This window comes from Gymnogyps californianus, chromosome 10 (assembly GCF_018139145.2).
Source record: "Gymnogyps californianus isolate 813 chromosome 10, ASM1813914v2, whole genome shotgun sequence".
Lineage (NCBI taxonomy): Eukaryota > Metazoa > Chordata > Aves > Accipitriformes > Cathartidae > Gymnogyps > Gymnogyps californianus.
In genome coordinates, this window is record NC_059480.1 from 24,980,446 (window position 1) to 24,994,746 (window position 14,301).

The 14,301-nt window shown below is 38.3% G+C and overlaps 1 protein-coding gene across 2 annotated transcripts; it reads left to right on the forward strand.

Moving 5' to 3' along the window:
• Positions 1–66: 66 nt before the first annotated feature.
• PDCD10 (programmed cell death 10) lies at positions 67–13,101 on the forward strand. Of its 2 annotated transcripts, none has more exons than XM_050902693.1 (8): positions 67–164; positions 6,889–7,103; positions 7,746–7,799; positions 9,163–9,280; positions 9,942–10,068; positions 10,449–10,527; positions 10,842–10,924; positions 12,617–13,101. In XM_050902693.1, the coding sequence occupies exons 2-8, from the start codon at positions 7,008–7,010 to the stop codon at positions 12,696–12,698; spliced, it is 639 nt and encodes a 212-aa protein (XP_050758650.1). In that variant the 5' UTR covers positions 67–164; positions 6,889–7,007; the 3' UTR covers positions 12,699–13,101. The 2 variants fall into 2 exon arrangements, with proteins under 2 accessions (XP_050758650.1, XP_050758651.1); XM_050902694.1 differs by lacking the exon at positions 67–164 and adding an exon at positions 1,025–1,043.
• Positions 13,102–14,301: the final 1,200 nt, after the last annotated feature.

Here is a 14,301-nt window from a genome sequence, read left to right on the forward strand (position 1 = left end):
GCCGGCGGCGGACTACAAACCCCAGGGGCCCGCGCGGCTGCCGGTTAGTTCCGGACAACGCCTGGTGTGTGGTACCAGCGGCGGACGCTTCCTCCTCGCAGGCGCTTCCGGTGCGGCGGCGAAGCCCACTCGAGAGCTCCGAGGGCTCCGTGGGTCGGGGGGAGGTGAGGCGCTGTGCCGTGCCAGGCCGCTGTTCTTCCCTTCTCGGCGTGTGCCCGTGGAGGAGCGAGCGCGTTTTGGCGGGGGGGGGGGGTAGGTCCGCTAGTGTGTTTGCGCAGGGCCTGGCTCGCCCTTCGGGGCTGTGCCGCGTTAGAAGCGTAAAACTCTTTCCAGCATCGGGGCCTGGTCGAGGGGCGGCGGGGGGAAGGACAGGGCGGGCGGAGGAGCGGCGGGGGCCGCCGGTAAGCTCCCGCCGCAGGTGAGCGCGGCCTTGGGCCTCGCTGTGTGGGGAAGACAGAGGGTGTCGCTTCCCCTCCCTGCCGGCGAGAGGGTCCGGCCCTGCCGGGTGTCTGACCTGTTTCCTCTCGCCCCGAGGCGGGAGCGCAGCGGGGCGAGGGCTTGTCCTTCTCCCTGCCCTTCCCGCAGCCCTCCGTCCCCCGGCGCCGCGGGGGATTTGGGGCCTTCCCCCCCCCTTCGGGGTGAGGGGAGCGACCGAGGTGGGGGCTGCCCGGCTTGAGGCCCCTCGGCCGGGGCGAGCCCCGCGCTGGCCGGCGAGCCCCGGGGGGGGGGACGCCCGGGCCGGGGAAGCGTAGGCCCGGATGTGCATTATTTTTAGCCCGTCCTAACGTCGGAGCGGAGCGCTGTCAGGTGGCCGCGGTGAGCGCCAGCGGCGCGGTCAGTGCCTCGTCAGGTGGGGGAAGAGAAGAAGGCATCTCGGCTTCTTCCCGCAATCCTGGCGGCTCCGGGGCCGCCCCGCTCCGCAGCGGAAAGCGAAAGTGCCGGGCAGGGACAGCAGATAGCCCGGGCTGTGCTCCTCGTAGTAACTGAACAGTCTGGGGAGACGTTCGGTGCTTGGGTGTCCCATTAAGCTGCTCACTTAACTGGTGAGTTGGGTTGGTTCCTTTCCTGTAGCTTGCACATACGGGGGCACAGGTAGATGGCTGAAACCTTGCGCCAGGTTTGTGCTGTTCCTGTTATCAGAGGAACTAATTGCCCTCTGGTATCTGTTTACTTGTTGGAATGTATTTGTATGTTTGAAACTGTGTCTTACCTGTTAGTGTTTGATAGAGTAATAGCTTTACTTTCACATTCCCAAAGAGGAAAAAAAGAAAGAGAAACAGGGATGTGTTGTTGTGATTATATATGCTAAGAACCATGACCTGTTTCGGTTATACCGTATAATAATTTTAGTGTTGCTAACTGGTGGGAATTGAGGCGCAGTGCAGGAGGCTATAGTTTCTCATGTGGTAGGCAGACACAAAAGCTGGGTGTATTAGGACAGACTAAATCACTTCCATTTTGAAGCTCAGCATTGCAAAAGAACATGAGCTAATTGTAAGCCTGACTTCAGAGTAGGCTTGGATTTTGTTTTTTTTAAGTTGGTGTGATTCTAAAAATAGACATCTTGGGTTTATTGAAAGTTCGTGTGATTTCTGAATCAGTCATACGAATTGCTCTTACAATAATAAAATATATAAGCAGTTATGCTTTGTCAGAGTGAACTCAACTGTAAGTGGTTATTATATGTGTATGGAGATGTTTGAAAACTGCATATCTCTATTCTAGCGAGAGGCATTTAAAGATACTTCTAAAACTTCAATGCCATTTTCTGGTGACATCCCTTTTATTAACTCTTCAGTGAAACTGCTGGGTGTAAGAGTTAGTAGAATATTGAATCAGTGCAGTAGAGTACTTTTTAAAGTTTCTTGTTATCTTTACTGTTTTTAAAGTACAGGGATTGTTATCGTAACAATTGATCTGTATACTAATTCCAGTGAATTCAACCATACTGTCATGAAGTCACCTCAGTTTTAAAAAGAGGGAAAGTAGTTCTGTATCCGAAGCACAAAGCCTTTAAGCTTTGTACCATATAGTCTAAGTTATACAATGGGAAATAATTGCAATCTATAATTGAAATACAGTGCTGGCAGGTAAGTTACCATCTGACAAGGAAAAGGAGTGTGGTTTTTTTGATTTCTCTTAAGTGACCATTAATAAGGGAAACTTAGTTACCAAGCTGTGCATGGGGTATGCATATAGTTAAAAGAGCTATACAATTTTTTTTTCTTCTGTAAAATTTGCAACTGTAGTTAGTAAATTACTTAAACTCCCTCCTCCCATGCACATTGGCCTTACAAATAGGAGCCAAGCTCTTTGCCTCTGAATTCAGGATAGATTCATGCTGCTATTTCCCTTCCCCCACTCTTTCTTCCTGAACTTAAATTAGTTTTTCTGGTAACTTAGGGGTCTCAGATCAGGTTAAAGGTAAAACCTCCTCTTGAATCCTCACTGCAAAAAGTAGAGCAGAACTTCTTGGCAGTAGGGATAGCCTTTTCTAGCAGGAACAGAGCTGTAATTTGTGCTAGAAGCAAACCATTGAAATAATCATTTTGGTAGATCACTGCCTCAGGCCTTGTTCCTCTTTAATACTTTTTTCTAAAAAAGAATATTAATGTCTAGGTGCTTAACGTTTTCCAGATCTAAGGTAGATGGAGCCTGGAGAAGGGAATAGGGACGACATCAGTGCATAGGTAGATCTACTGATGACATAACTGAAGATTGAAATCCTGCCAATTGATACCTAATGTTTCAAAACTCTTTAAAAGTTGTAGTTGTGAGACTCTGCTCTCTTTAAACACTGTTTGAAAAGATGGTGTTAAACAAACACCTTTCTTTCATGGATACCTTGCATGTTTTCACCCTGACCCATGAGCAGATGTGGGTTTGGGGAAGGTTACTGCACTCTGTAGTTATATTGTGATGGTTATATTCTTATTAAGTAGCTCTGCAGTTCTGCTGCTTGAATTTAGTGCATGACCAGAAGTCTGCCGGTAAATGACACAGATTAGAGAAAGCAAATTATCACCTTTGATACTACTAACAGTAGTTGTACATTTTGGGAAGTGTGGTGGTTTTTGCTCTTTACCCTTTTTGGCTTACTGGAGGTTTATCTGAATGTAGGGGTTTTTTTCTGATAAAGTTCAGTTGAATGATTTAAAATGTTATTGGATGGATATGGGGGAATAGGTCTATCAAAGAATCCTTCCAAGTTTGTTCCTCATCTAAAATGTTATCTTAGTGTTTGCTGAATAGCTGGGATAATATTTTAGTGCTGGAACTTAAAGGTTAGAATGTAAGATTTATACTGACAGTGAAAGTATATACTCCATGTTAGTACATCTCTTGGAATACAGCTTGATGTGTTCGATGGTTTAAGACTGAGCAGGCAGGATTGTATTAACTGGCTTCTTAGCATAGTTTTCAAATTTAGATTCTCTTTAAATTCCCTATATCATTCTGTACATTCTCTCCAATGGTTGATTTCATCTGATGAAGCATGATTCTAATTGCATATACACAGATTTGAATCTGGGGGATCACTAACAAAAAAAGATCAGGCTTGCATACAGACTAATATTTGGCAGTATCCTACTATCTTCTACTTGTCTTCCCCCTCAGACCAATGAACAAGTTTGCCAGCAGAGTAACGCCTTTTTTGCATCTTACAGCAATTTGCCAGGATTTTCTGAACAGCACGACTACATTGTGGTGTTCTAATAGATCACCTTCTCATGGAACCTTATTCCATCTTTTTTTGAGAATGTAAAAAACCAATTGGCAGATGAAATGAGGGTAAACTCGTCTCAAATAAAAGACTCTTTTGAGACTGTAGTAAACTGAAGTTAAGCTTTTAGAAGACAGTGTTGCCATAAAGCTTGGCAGCGATGCAGATGGCTGCTTTTGATCACATACCAAAAGAAATACTGAAAGCTCCTAGTTGCTGCATGATAATGTGCATTAAACTTTGACTTTAGTCTGGCCATTTTGAAGGCTAGTGGACTTTCTAATAATTGATCTAAATAATAGAACAGAAACTTCAGTTTTCATGGGGATTTGGTCCATAATCAGGATTGAGACGTTCTTCAAAGATACGCTTTTATGTGGTTTAGTGCAGGTATGACAAACTATCTTTCTGTAATGCAAATAAATGTGGGGGTTTTGTGAAGACTTTTATCCCTGCTATTTAACACTAGCAAAGACTGCAGTGCATTTAAACTACATCTGAAAGATGTCAAGAAGTTGATCGCTAGCTGGAAGGACAAATAGTGTGGCAACGTTAGCAGTCAGATACTTGCATGACAGCATCACACTACCTAGTGTATCTTCTGGAAAATGGGAAGATTTCTGGAATAATGAACAACCAGTGTGATATATTGAATATATTTCTTTTCATGTGTTGGCAACAAAAGTATTTGATGTTCTTATGTATTGTGTACATGTATATTTAAATCTACCTCTTGTCTTCAATTGCAACACTTGTATCCTTTGTGTTAATATAAACCCAAGGTTTTGTATTTTGTTTGAAGAGTGTCATCGTCTGGTAAAGAGGTAATAGATGGTGTATAATTGTTTTTATATGGGGGGTTTAACTGTACCGTGGATTAGTAACAATAGCTTATGGCTCTTCAGGAGAAAATGAGTTCTTCATGGTAGTCCACAGTGTAATAGGTGTTCATCATCATAAAAATTCATCATTTGAGTTCATATTTCCTTTTCTTTGTGGATACTGCTAACCCATAAAAACAAAGTAATTATATCTAATGGTTATTTTGTCCTTTTTTGCCCTTCTTCCTATGATCAAAAATCTTTTGGGTAGACTAGAACAATATTCAATGACCTGATTTAACTGTTTTAAAAACTTACTCTGAGAATACAGTACCCTAGATAAAAACTTGCAGTAAATTAGTCTGTGAATGCTGTCTCCAGTGGTGCTTGTTAGTGTAGTGTCTTGCATGAGTATATATTTTTACTGAACTTCCAGAAACATAGAATTAAACAGTAAAACAAACAGCTCTCCATCCACTCTGCCCCTTACATGCCAGAGTCTTTAGTGCAGGGAATATGCATGTATAATAAATGGGACAGCTTGTACTTGCAGTTGTGAGTGAAAACTTGTTCAGACAAGTTCCCTCCCCCCCATGTGAGTAGACCTTGCATGAATTTATGTAACTCTGAAACAAGTTCTTTAAAGATATTCAGCTTTTTGAGGAATGATGAATATTTACCTGTATTCTTCCATGTTCTTGACAGCTGTAAAATATCTATGGGTAGGTGATAAAAATGTGGGAGTCCTGATTTTTGCAGTTCTATTTGTGTGGACATATCTTATTTATACAGATGCCTTTTTAACGTCTCGGTAATCCTGTTCTGTGGCTATAGGAATCTGCTCATGTATGTCATGTTGAAGGGTTGGAACAGTAAGAGAAACAAAGATGAGATTTTGCAATAAGTAGTCCATGTCAGAAGAGTTGTATAAAGAGCTGTTGCTTGTTACTATAGTCATGTTTAATTTTTCTTCAAATCGTGTTTTAACCGTCGGCTGTTTCTGTAGCATGACCAGTTGTTCACTTGTTTTCTCAGTTTTGGGTATCTTCATACTGCCTAATCGCATGCTCAGATGAGACATGCGTGATATTTATACTCATCCAAGTTCTTCTCTGTGCTTACTGTAATCAATAACAAATCTCACTTGTATAATTATAGCTAAACTACTATATACCTGCCCTGGGCAAAAAAGAATATCTGTTCTTCTATTTAAAGAGCCTGAAAATTTTTAGCCGGTGCAGAGCATAATGAAGAATATAGCTTGAAGAAATATCTTGGCATTTTTTAACCTGTTCAGACTACTGGGAAGTGATATTGTTTGTTTCTTAAAAATGTCACTTTTTCACTTCTTACTAAAATATCAATAAAATCAGTGCACAAACATACAAATGCCTAATGTCTGAAGCTTGTTAGGAGGAAAAAACTCCTATAGTGTTTTAAATACTCCAAGCAAATCTAAAAATTAAAACTGTTAATCTCTTTCTGTGTATCTTTATTCCGAACTTGGACTTTAGGTCTTTAAGCTCAATTATGTTATATAAAATATTTTAAAAGAATCTTTTGAACAGAAAATATAGCAGGCTGTAACAAGGATTTCTTGTGAACTGTAGGGTGACCTTGTTTCTTTTCCACATAATTTCTGGGTCTCAGCAATGATCACTCCATGTTGGATATGATGAGCTGGACTGGGTGGAGAACTTCCAAAACCTAGGTTCAGTTACCGGAACAATAATTTTCCATTGAGTTAACATAGCCATTGACACACCCCGAGCGGAAACACAACTTAAGACTTTTGCTTATATAAAACCAAAGATGAAGTATTTGGAATTCAAATGGGTAGAAAGTAGGCACTGATCTCCAGCAGAATCACAGCTTGATGCGTATGCAAAAATATGGAGTATTTATAGGTAGTCTTAATGTTAATTGTTATGATGCATCTGCATGGGTTTTGGGTTTACAGCATGTAATGCTTTTCAAGCTTTTTCTATATGTGAGTTGTCAGGAATCTTAAGCTGCTGCTTATGAGTGGTGGCAAGATTTTTATAATACGTAGCGGATAAAATCGCTTCTTTCAGGAAAATTAATTCCATAAGAACTTGAAGTAAAATGTTTTTGGTAGTACCTTACTCTTTAAAGTATCTGGTCACTTAATAGATTTCAGTTAGGGTTTTGAAGTTACATGAAGTATTCATTCCATATTTACTCATGTCATAAGTAATTCCTAGTTTCTAGGCAGTAACAAACTAATGTTGTTCTGTGCCGTTTCATTTTTAGAACCTGTCAGTCATGAGCATTCATAATTGTGTGTGTTTGCTTTTTTTTTTTCCCCTCGCACAACCTAAGGACAATATATTTTTCAAGTTCTTCAAGTATTCTTGCACAACGAGGAAAAAGAAGAAACATTTCAGTGAATGAGGAGTTTTTTGCTTCTATAGTGTTTTCCTTGAGAAGTGGGTCTTTGAATGAGGATGACAATGGAAGAGATGAAGAATGAAGCAGAGACCACTTCTATGGTTTCCATGCCTCTCTATGCTGTTATGTACCCTGTCTTTAATGAGGTAAGCTACATTTTGCTTTAGAATGTAATAATCCCCTTTACGCTGGGAAATACGATCACCGTAACAGGTTGCTCATCTTGACTGGGAAAGCTTTGTGTCTAACGCTATCTTCTTTCTATGCATTGTTTTACCCTTCTTTCCATGAATATAATTTCATTCTCGTCAAAGATTGCTGGTTGTCTTGGCCCTGATCTTTTTTCTTACCTTCTATAGAAGATTTTCACAAAAATGCTAGGTCTGGCATTCTATGGCAGGAAGTAACGTAAAGTTGAACATGTACCTGTGAACAGCTTGATACATTTTAATTTTACTGCTAATGGTTATAATTTAATAGGGTATTTGTTTTTCTGTGCGTATCAGAGATTGTCAAGATGTTCTCAAGCTTCTGTCAGACTTCTGCTGTAGGCTGGATAAATGCAAAACGCATCCAGTGACATGTTTGATTTTTATGTTTTTATTTTGGGGGGAAGTCTTTCCTTTGGGATTAAACTTTGTAGTATCTGTCCCTCAAGTGAGACCAGTAATTTGAATGCTTCTGTCAATTCCCTTTTTCATTATGCTATATAAGGCAAGACCTGAATACTTGACTTGTTTTGTTCTGATAACATTAGAATTGCTAATAATTCTAAACTTTTATTGCAGCTAGAAAGAGTAAATCTATCTGCAGCTCAGACACTGAGAGCGGCTTTTATTAAGGTAAGAAGTAACTTGTATTGAAGAATGATTGTTTAAAAGGTAAACCGTATATGATGAAGCTAAATAGTCAGCTGTCTTGTTTCCTTGTGTCTTCGTGTTTGAAGACTGCATCCTTGATCCAATAGTCTAAAAATAAAGCGGACAATTGCATGGACTGTAAGTTTGAGATGTCTGCAAATGCTATGAGTAGAAATCTGAATGATACAAGCATTTTGAGCAATTTTAAACTAACAGAATCTTGTCTTGTCCATGTAGTACAAAAGCTTAAATGAGGAATCAGTCAGTGAAGGTAATAAGATAATAAACTTAGTCTAAATATGACAAGATTATGTAGTATAGTTGCTCACAACAAATAGGCATGTAGCAGACTTTAAAAATGGTTTACAAAGTGAATGGTAATGGGATATTTTTGTGGATGAGGATAAGTTCAATGTTTGTATTTGCATTCGGCAGTAAATGGAAAAAAGATTCTTCTAACTTTTCTATTATATTCTTAAAGAATGAAAATACAGATATTCCTTTATACTGCTTTATTGAAGTGGTGATCTTTTGAAATTCTTTAAACAAAAATAATTGTAGACATGACACATCTTAACATGTGAGCTATGCAGCTAAGTAATACTTCCCTGTTTCTACACTTGATTTAAGTGTAGCTAGACAGTCTTAAGTCTCAAGTAGAGCTTGTACAAGTTAAATGTTTTTACGACTGGTGCTAAGGAGCTAAGCTGAACACAAATAATCTAAAATTGAGATATTGGTAGAAACGGTAGTGCTAGCTAAAAAAACCACACACCCTCATTCTTATTCAACACAGCATAATATTTTGATAGCAGCACAGGTAGTGTGAATACCTCCAATGTTAGTCTAGCTTAGCTTTACTTAGATATGTCATCAATCAAAATGGTTTTTTTCTGAAAAAGCAATTCCAAGATGATGTTTGAGCATATGAGGTGATTCATAAGAGGCACATTTATAAAATGTCATGTGGAAGATGGGGGAGTAGCACCTGTGTTTGAGTGAATTAAATCCCAATGGATACAATATCTTTGTCTCAAAGCTTCGTGTTTATGGAAATACAGCAAAATACAGAATTGCATGAAAAACTTTCTTATTCAAATTGAAATGAGTGGAAAGGCTTATTGGAGAAGTTGTTTATACAAAACCGCTCATGTAATCCAAGAAAAATGGATGTTGTAGTGGAAGAATGGTTTTCAGTGTAATCTGCTAGTTTAAAGCCATTAGACTTTTAAAGTTTCTATCAAACTCCTGCAGTATATGAAGCAAGTTACATGAAAATCTGCCTTTGTGCTTGTAAAATTCAGGTCTTGCGTATTTAAGAATAAAAATTTTCTTTGCCATACAGGCTGAAAAAGAAAATCCAGGTCTTACACAGGACATCATTATGAAAATTCTGGAGAAAAAAAGTGTGGACGTGAACTTCACAGAGTCTCTTCTGCGTATGGCAGCTGATGATGTAGAAGGTAATATCTGTTATGTTGAAGAAGTGTATTTTTTAATTGCAGTGTTAACTAGGAACATGCATTTCTCTATGCTTATTTTCAGAAGAGGTTATTTTGTTTCTTAACAGATCTCTTTCAGCATGGTAGAATAACATTTGTATTTTCTGAATACCTCTTTTGGAGAAGTTAAATCTCCCTAAAAAACATACTTGACTGAAGAGAAAGAAAGAAAATGTATGTTTAGAATTATGTTTATGTGGGTGCATAGTTCATCTTTAACAATGCTAACAACCGGAAAAAAGCATATATGGATGGAGTATAATATTCACCTTCCTTTTCTCTGCTTCAAAGTAAAAGCAGTAGTTGTATTGTCAGAGAAGGGGAGTATACAGTAGGCTTTAAGTTATTTTAATACTGCATTTGATTAGTGTAGTGTCTTCAGTGTCTCACTTAAAGTAAGATGGGCTCTTTTTCCAACTTGTAATAATAAAGATTATTGTCGCACTGTGTTTCTATTGGTGCGGAGTGTATTCACTGCAGTTTTCTGGTCATGGCTATTTTTGTGCTGTTCGCCGTCAAATGTAACATGGCAATACTGCTGCGCTTTGAAGTAGTGTTTTTAGCTGTCAGTAGAGACTTGAGGAAAAACTAATGGTATTTTTAAATATGTTCTTCTTGCTAGAGTATATGATTGAAAGACCAGAACCAGAATTCCAAGATCTTAATGAAAAGGCACGAGCACTTAAACAGATTCTTAGTAAGATTCCTGATGAGATCAATGACAGAGTGAGGTTTCTTCAGACAATCAAGTAAGTACTGTATTAGGTATTTTTCTGCAGATTGAAGGGTCTAACTTTTTATTTAAATCTGAATGTTCAAATGCTGTAGGAGATGCTAGCAACACTGTTCCCATTGGAAAAGAGCCTGATACTTGCTTATAAACGAGCGGGCAGCGTTGAGGATTTTTAACAAGAGCCCCATGTTACTAGACCGAACTTAACTTGCTGATTCCTAGTTTGAATTCCTGTGTCACTAGTCTAGCTCTTTGCATTTGGTCTTGCCACATCCTGTACTGACACTTATTCTGTAGAGACTGTTTTAAGAAGTATTTGACTACTGGAAGGGTAAATTCCAACATTTAAATAGGATAGCTTAAGGATATTACAACTATCTTTTTATTGCCAAATAGGGACATCGCGAGTGCAATAAAGGAACTTCTTGACACAGTAAATAATGTCTTCAAGAAATACCAATACCAGAACCGGCGGGTATGTCCAATAACTCTTTTTATACAATATTTTTAATAGTGTAAGAGGAAGCATATCCTTTTGATCAAAGGATTAATAGGAGAGCTGAACTGGTCGATGACATAATACTTTAACAACAGGATTGTTGTATGGTAGGTCTCGGCAGTTTTATAGGAAGAGGACGATTTCTCTGCGTGTCTTCTAAAAAAAAAAATCAAAATTTCTATACGTAACATAATGTTAGCTAATTTTCTTATCAGTTTAACCTTGAGATTCTCACTGTACCCAACAATATGTGAACTAAGACTCTGTTCCTGGTGTTTTTGTTTTCTTAGGCACTTGAGCACCAAAAGAAAGAGTTTGTAAAATACTCCAAAAGTTTCAGTGATACTCTGAAAACCTATTTTAAAGATGGAAAGTAAGTATGTTTTTGTACTAACATTTTACATAATGAAAGGCCCTGTTGACTAACGGGAAAATAGGACAAGCTTTGGGGCGTAAGCTACCTTCTTCAGGACCTGCCTCACTTTTTCCTAACCTGTGTCCTCAGACCGTCATGGCTGCTTTAAAATACTTTTATTCCTTTTGTAATGCCTTTGAGGAAAGGGAAGTTTGTTAAATGCACCACCATACAACACCCATGTGCAGTATTAGCTTTGAACTTGAATATGTGAAGTTAAATTTCATGGCCCTGTGTGGTTTTTCTCAGTTTATGTACAAGGACAAAAAACTTATGAATGCTTTATTGAAAAAACGTAATCTACCTATTTGAAATATCATTTGCAAACACTAAACATCTGTGCAGTGTTTTCTTTGATTTACATTTTTATTGTCCGTCCTTTATAGCTCCTTATAGTGCTTTGCAGAATTTGGAACTACTCAGCTGATTAATCTTTTTGTATTTGAACATTTTAGCCTTCAAACTGAGGCTTTTTTCAGGTCTTCCCCTTGGATTTTGAAGTCGCTATTCTTGTAGATTTCACTGTAGTGACTGTTTCGGATCATGAGTGTATCCCCCTCAGATTTTGACAGTGCCAAAGTGTTCTTTGTGCTCCTGTTTTAAAGATGAGAACTAACTGTCATGTCTGGTCTTGTTGAGCTTGGCAAAGACTAAGAGCACCCAGGGGATGGTGCGTTAATAAAGGAGAGAGAAGTCTTGAGACCAGCTGTGGATACTACCTTGCTCCTATCAAAGCATTCTTTTTTTTCTCTTCTTATTGAAATTGGGGCTAAATTTGGTTATGATACCAAAATGAGAAATTTAGACCTTGGTAGCTTTATGATTACTAAACAGATACATAGATAAACTTTCACATGAACTAGGTCTAAACAGTCTCGGTTGATTAGAAAACTATTTGACTGAAAAAATAGGGAAAGGGTTTGGATGTGTTGTGCCTGTACTCCAACCATACTGAAACAGACCAGCTTTGTTTAGCCCTATGTGAAGTGAATGCTGTGCTGTGTATTGTGGGCATAAGCTTAAAGTGTGTTAGGTATTGTCAATATTGCAAGAAATCCCAGGTAAGGCTTGTATTTCATATCCTTGTGGAATCAGAAGTAATATAAATGTCTGAACTGCATGTTGAATAAGATACCCTGCTCCCACCAGAAGGTAACAGCACTAAACAAAATAGTCATGCTCACGGACGTCATTACTGAGCTGAAAAACTCAGTGACCCCACACTTCTTAACAAAACAATAACTAAAATAGTATGTTGCTTGCGTATGTGTCCATGCTTAGTATTTCTTGAGGAAAGAGTTGCAAATTCTGAAATTACTAGGGGATGAAGTGTTCAGCTTTGGAAAGAACAGGTGTTTTTCTTAGTTAGCTAAACCCCAGAATTAAATGATTGAGATGTCAATGGTGATTGAGAGCCAAAGTCTTTAAGTTCCTGCCAATAAACATAGTCTTTCTAGGATTAGCAATGCAAATAAGTCTATCTGTTTGCCAGCAGGAAGCTTCAGGTAGATCATGATATGGTAAAACATCAATATGCTTCCAATTTGCAGAGCCTAGATGCCAATATATTTAGTTGCCCAAACTTAATGCTGTATTTATTGAATGACATGTTTCTAAAATAAGTCTGAAGCAATACCTTTTTTTCAACAGGGCAATAAATGTGTTCATAAGTGCCAACCGACTAATTCATCAAACCAACTTGATACTCCAGACCTTCAAAACTGTGGCCTGAAAACTGTATATGTTGAGAGTTGTACTTTTCAATGGTGGATAGGGTACCTTTATATGTAAATTTTAAAGTTTTGACTGTATAAATTATCAGCCCCTCTTGAGGGGCCTAATGCAGGATTTTGAATGGGATTATTGCCATCTTACACCATATTTTTGTAAAACATTGTAGCTTAATCATAATCTCACAATGAAGATTTTGCATCACTTTTTGCTATTATCATTCTTTTCAGAATTATAAGCCAAAAGAATTTACGCCTTAATGTGTCATTATGTAACATTCCTTATAAGAATTGTAAATATTTGGTGTTCTGTTTCTGACATTTTAACTTGAAAGCGGAAAACTGCAAGATTATGTATTTAACAATATTGGTGGCAAATATTCAATAAATAGTTTACATCTGTTAGACTGTCTTTTTGTATGTGAACAAAAATGCATAACTCATCTTTCTAGAACTGCAGAACATTCATTAAATGGAGAAATTAAAATTATTTTGGGTGCTTAATGCTACTGGCAGTTCAAATCAGTGTAAAATGAGGGTTTTTCTTTAAAGCTGAGATTTTTGGCTGTGATCTAATACTAGACCAGAATAATTCTATTAAAATGTATTTGACAAAATAATAAAGAGCCCCAGAAGTGAGATGTGCTTTTGTTCTTGATAGAAACTAAATCTCACTTCTTTCTTAATCTTCTGTTGGTGGCGAGTTAACAGGTTTTTACTCCTAGACTATTCCAAGGTTTTGAGCAGAGGATTACTTTAAATATATGCAGCTGAATATGCAGCAAAGGGTGAATTTAAAGTATTGAGATAACAGGGTTTTATATTGGTACCCTTTTGGGAGGGAGGAGGAGAGAAGATGGAACTCTTCCAGGTAGCACTAGTGATGTCTATACTATGCATGCCATAAGGCAACTTTTTTTTTTTTCAGGGATTGAACATTTGAGACCTCGATTGACAAAACTTGTCGATGTAGATGGTTAAGAACTGCTGATGGACAGGTTCAAATTTTATCATTGTGATTTCATGGTAGTATTTCACAAGTTCTAATGAATATCTTGCATGCCACTTTGAAGTGCACCTTGAGTTTATTTTGAAATAGAATCTTTGTAGAATAAACCTCTGAAAGTTGTCAAAATATTTATGTGGCCGTAACTAGTAAGAATGGGAAGCAGTTTATGAAGCTGTACAAGCTGTTGCAGGAGGATCACTTCAGACTGAAAGAGTACAATTGCTACGGAACTATTCCTTGTTTAGGTATCAATGATGAAGAAAAGGTCCATCCAGACTTTTCTTGCCCACTGGCCTGGTGCTGTATTGCTCATTTGGGGCAAGTGCCTTATCCAGAGTACAACAGCTAGGTCTTCGAATTTGGTTATCCGCTTAAATGATCTAAAAGGGGAAAAGGTGATCTGCAGCCCTCTAAAATAGCACTGGATGTTCTGCTGTGTATCTGTGCATGGAAATGTTTCCTTGATGAAAGCACTGACTGTAGTGAAATATAACAATGTGAAGGAGAGTATTATGTAAAAATGAGGTCTTGGGAATGTTGTGAATTTCTTGGTTACATGAAGCTATAAACAGGACATGGTCCTTAAAGCTTGCTGT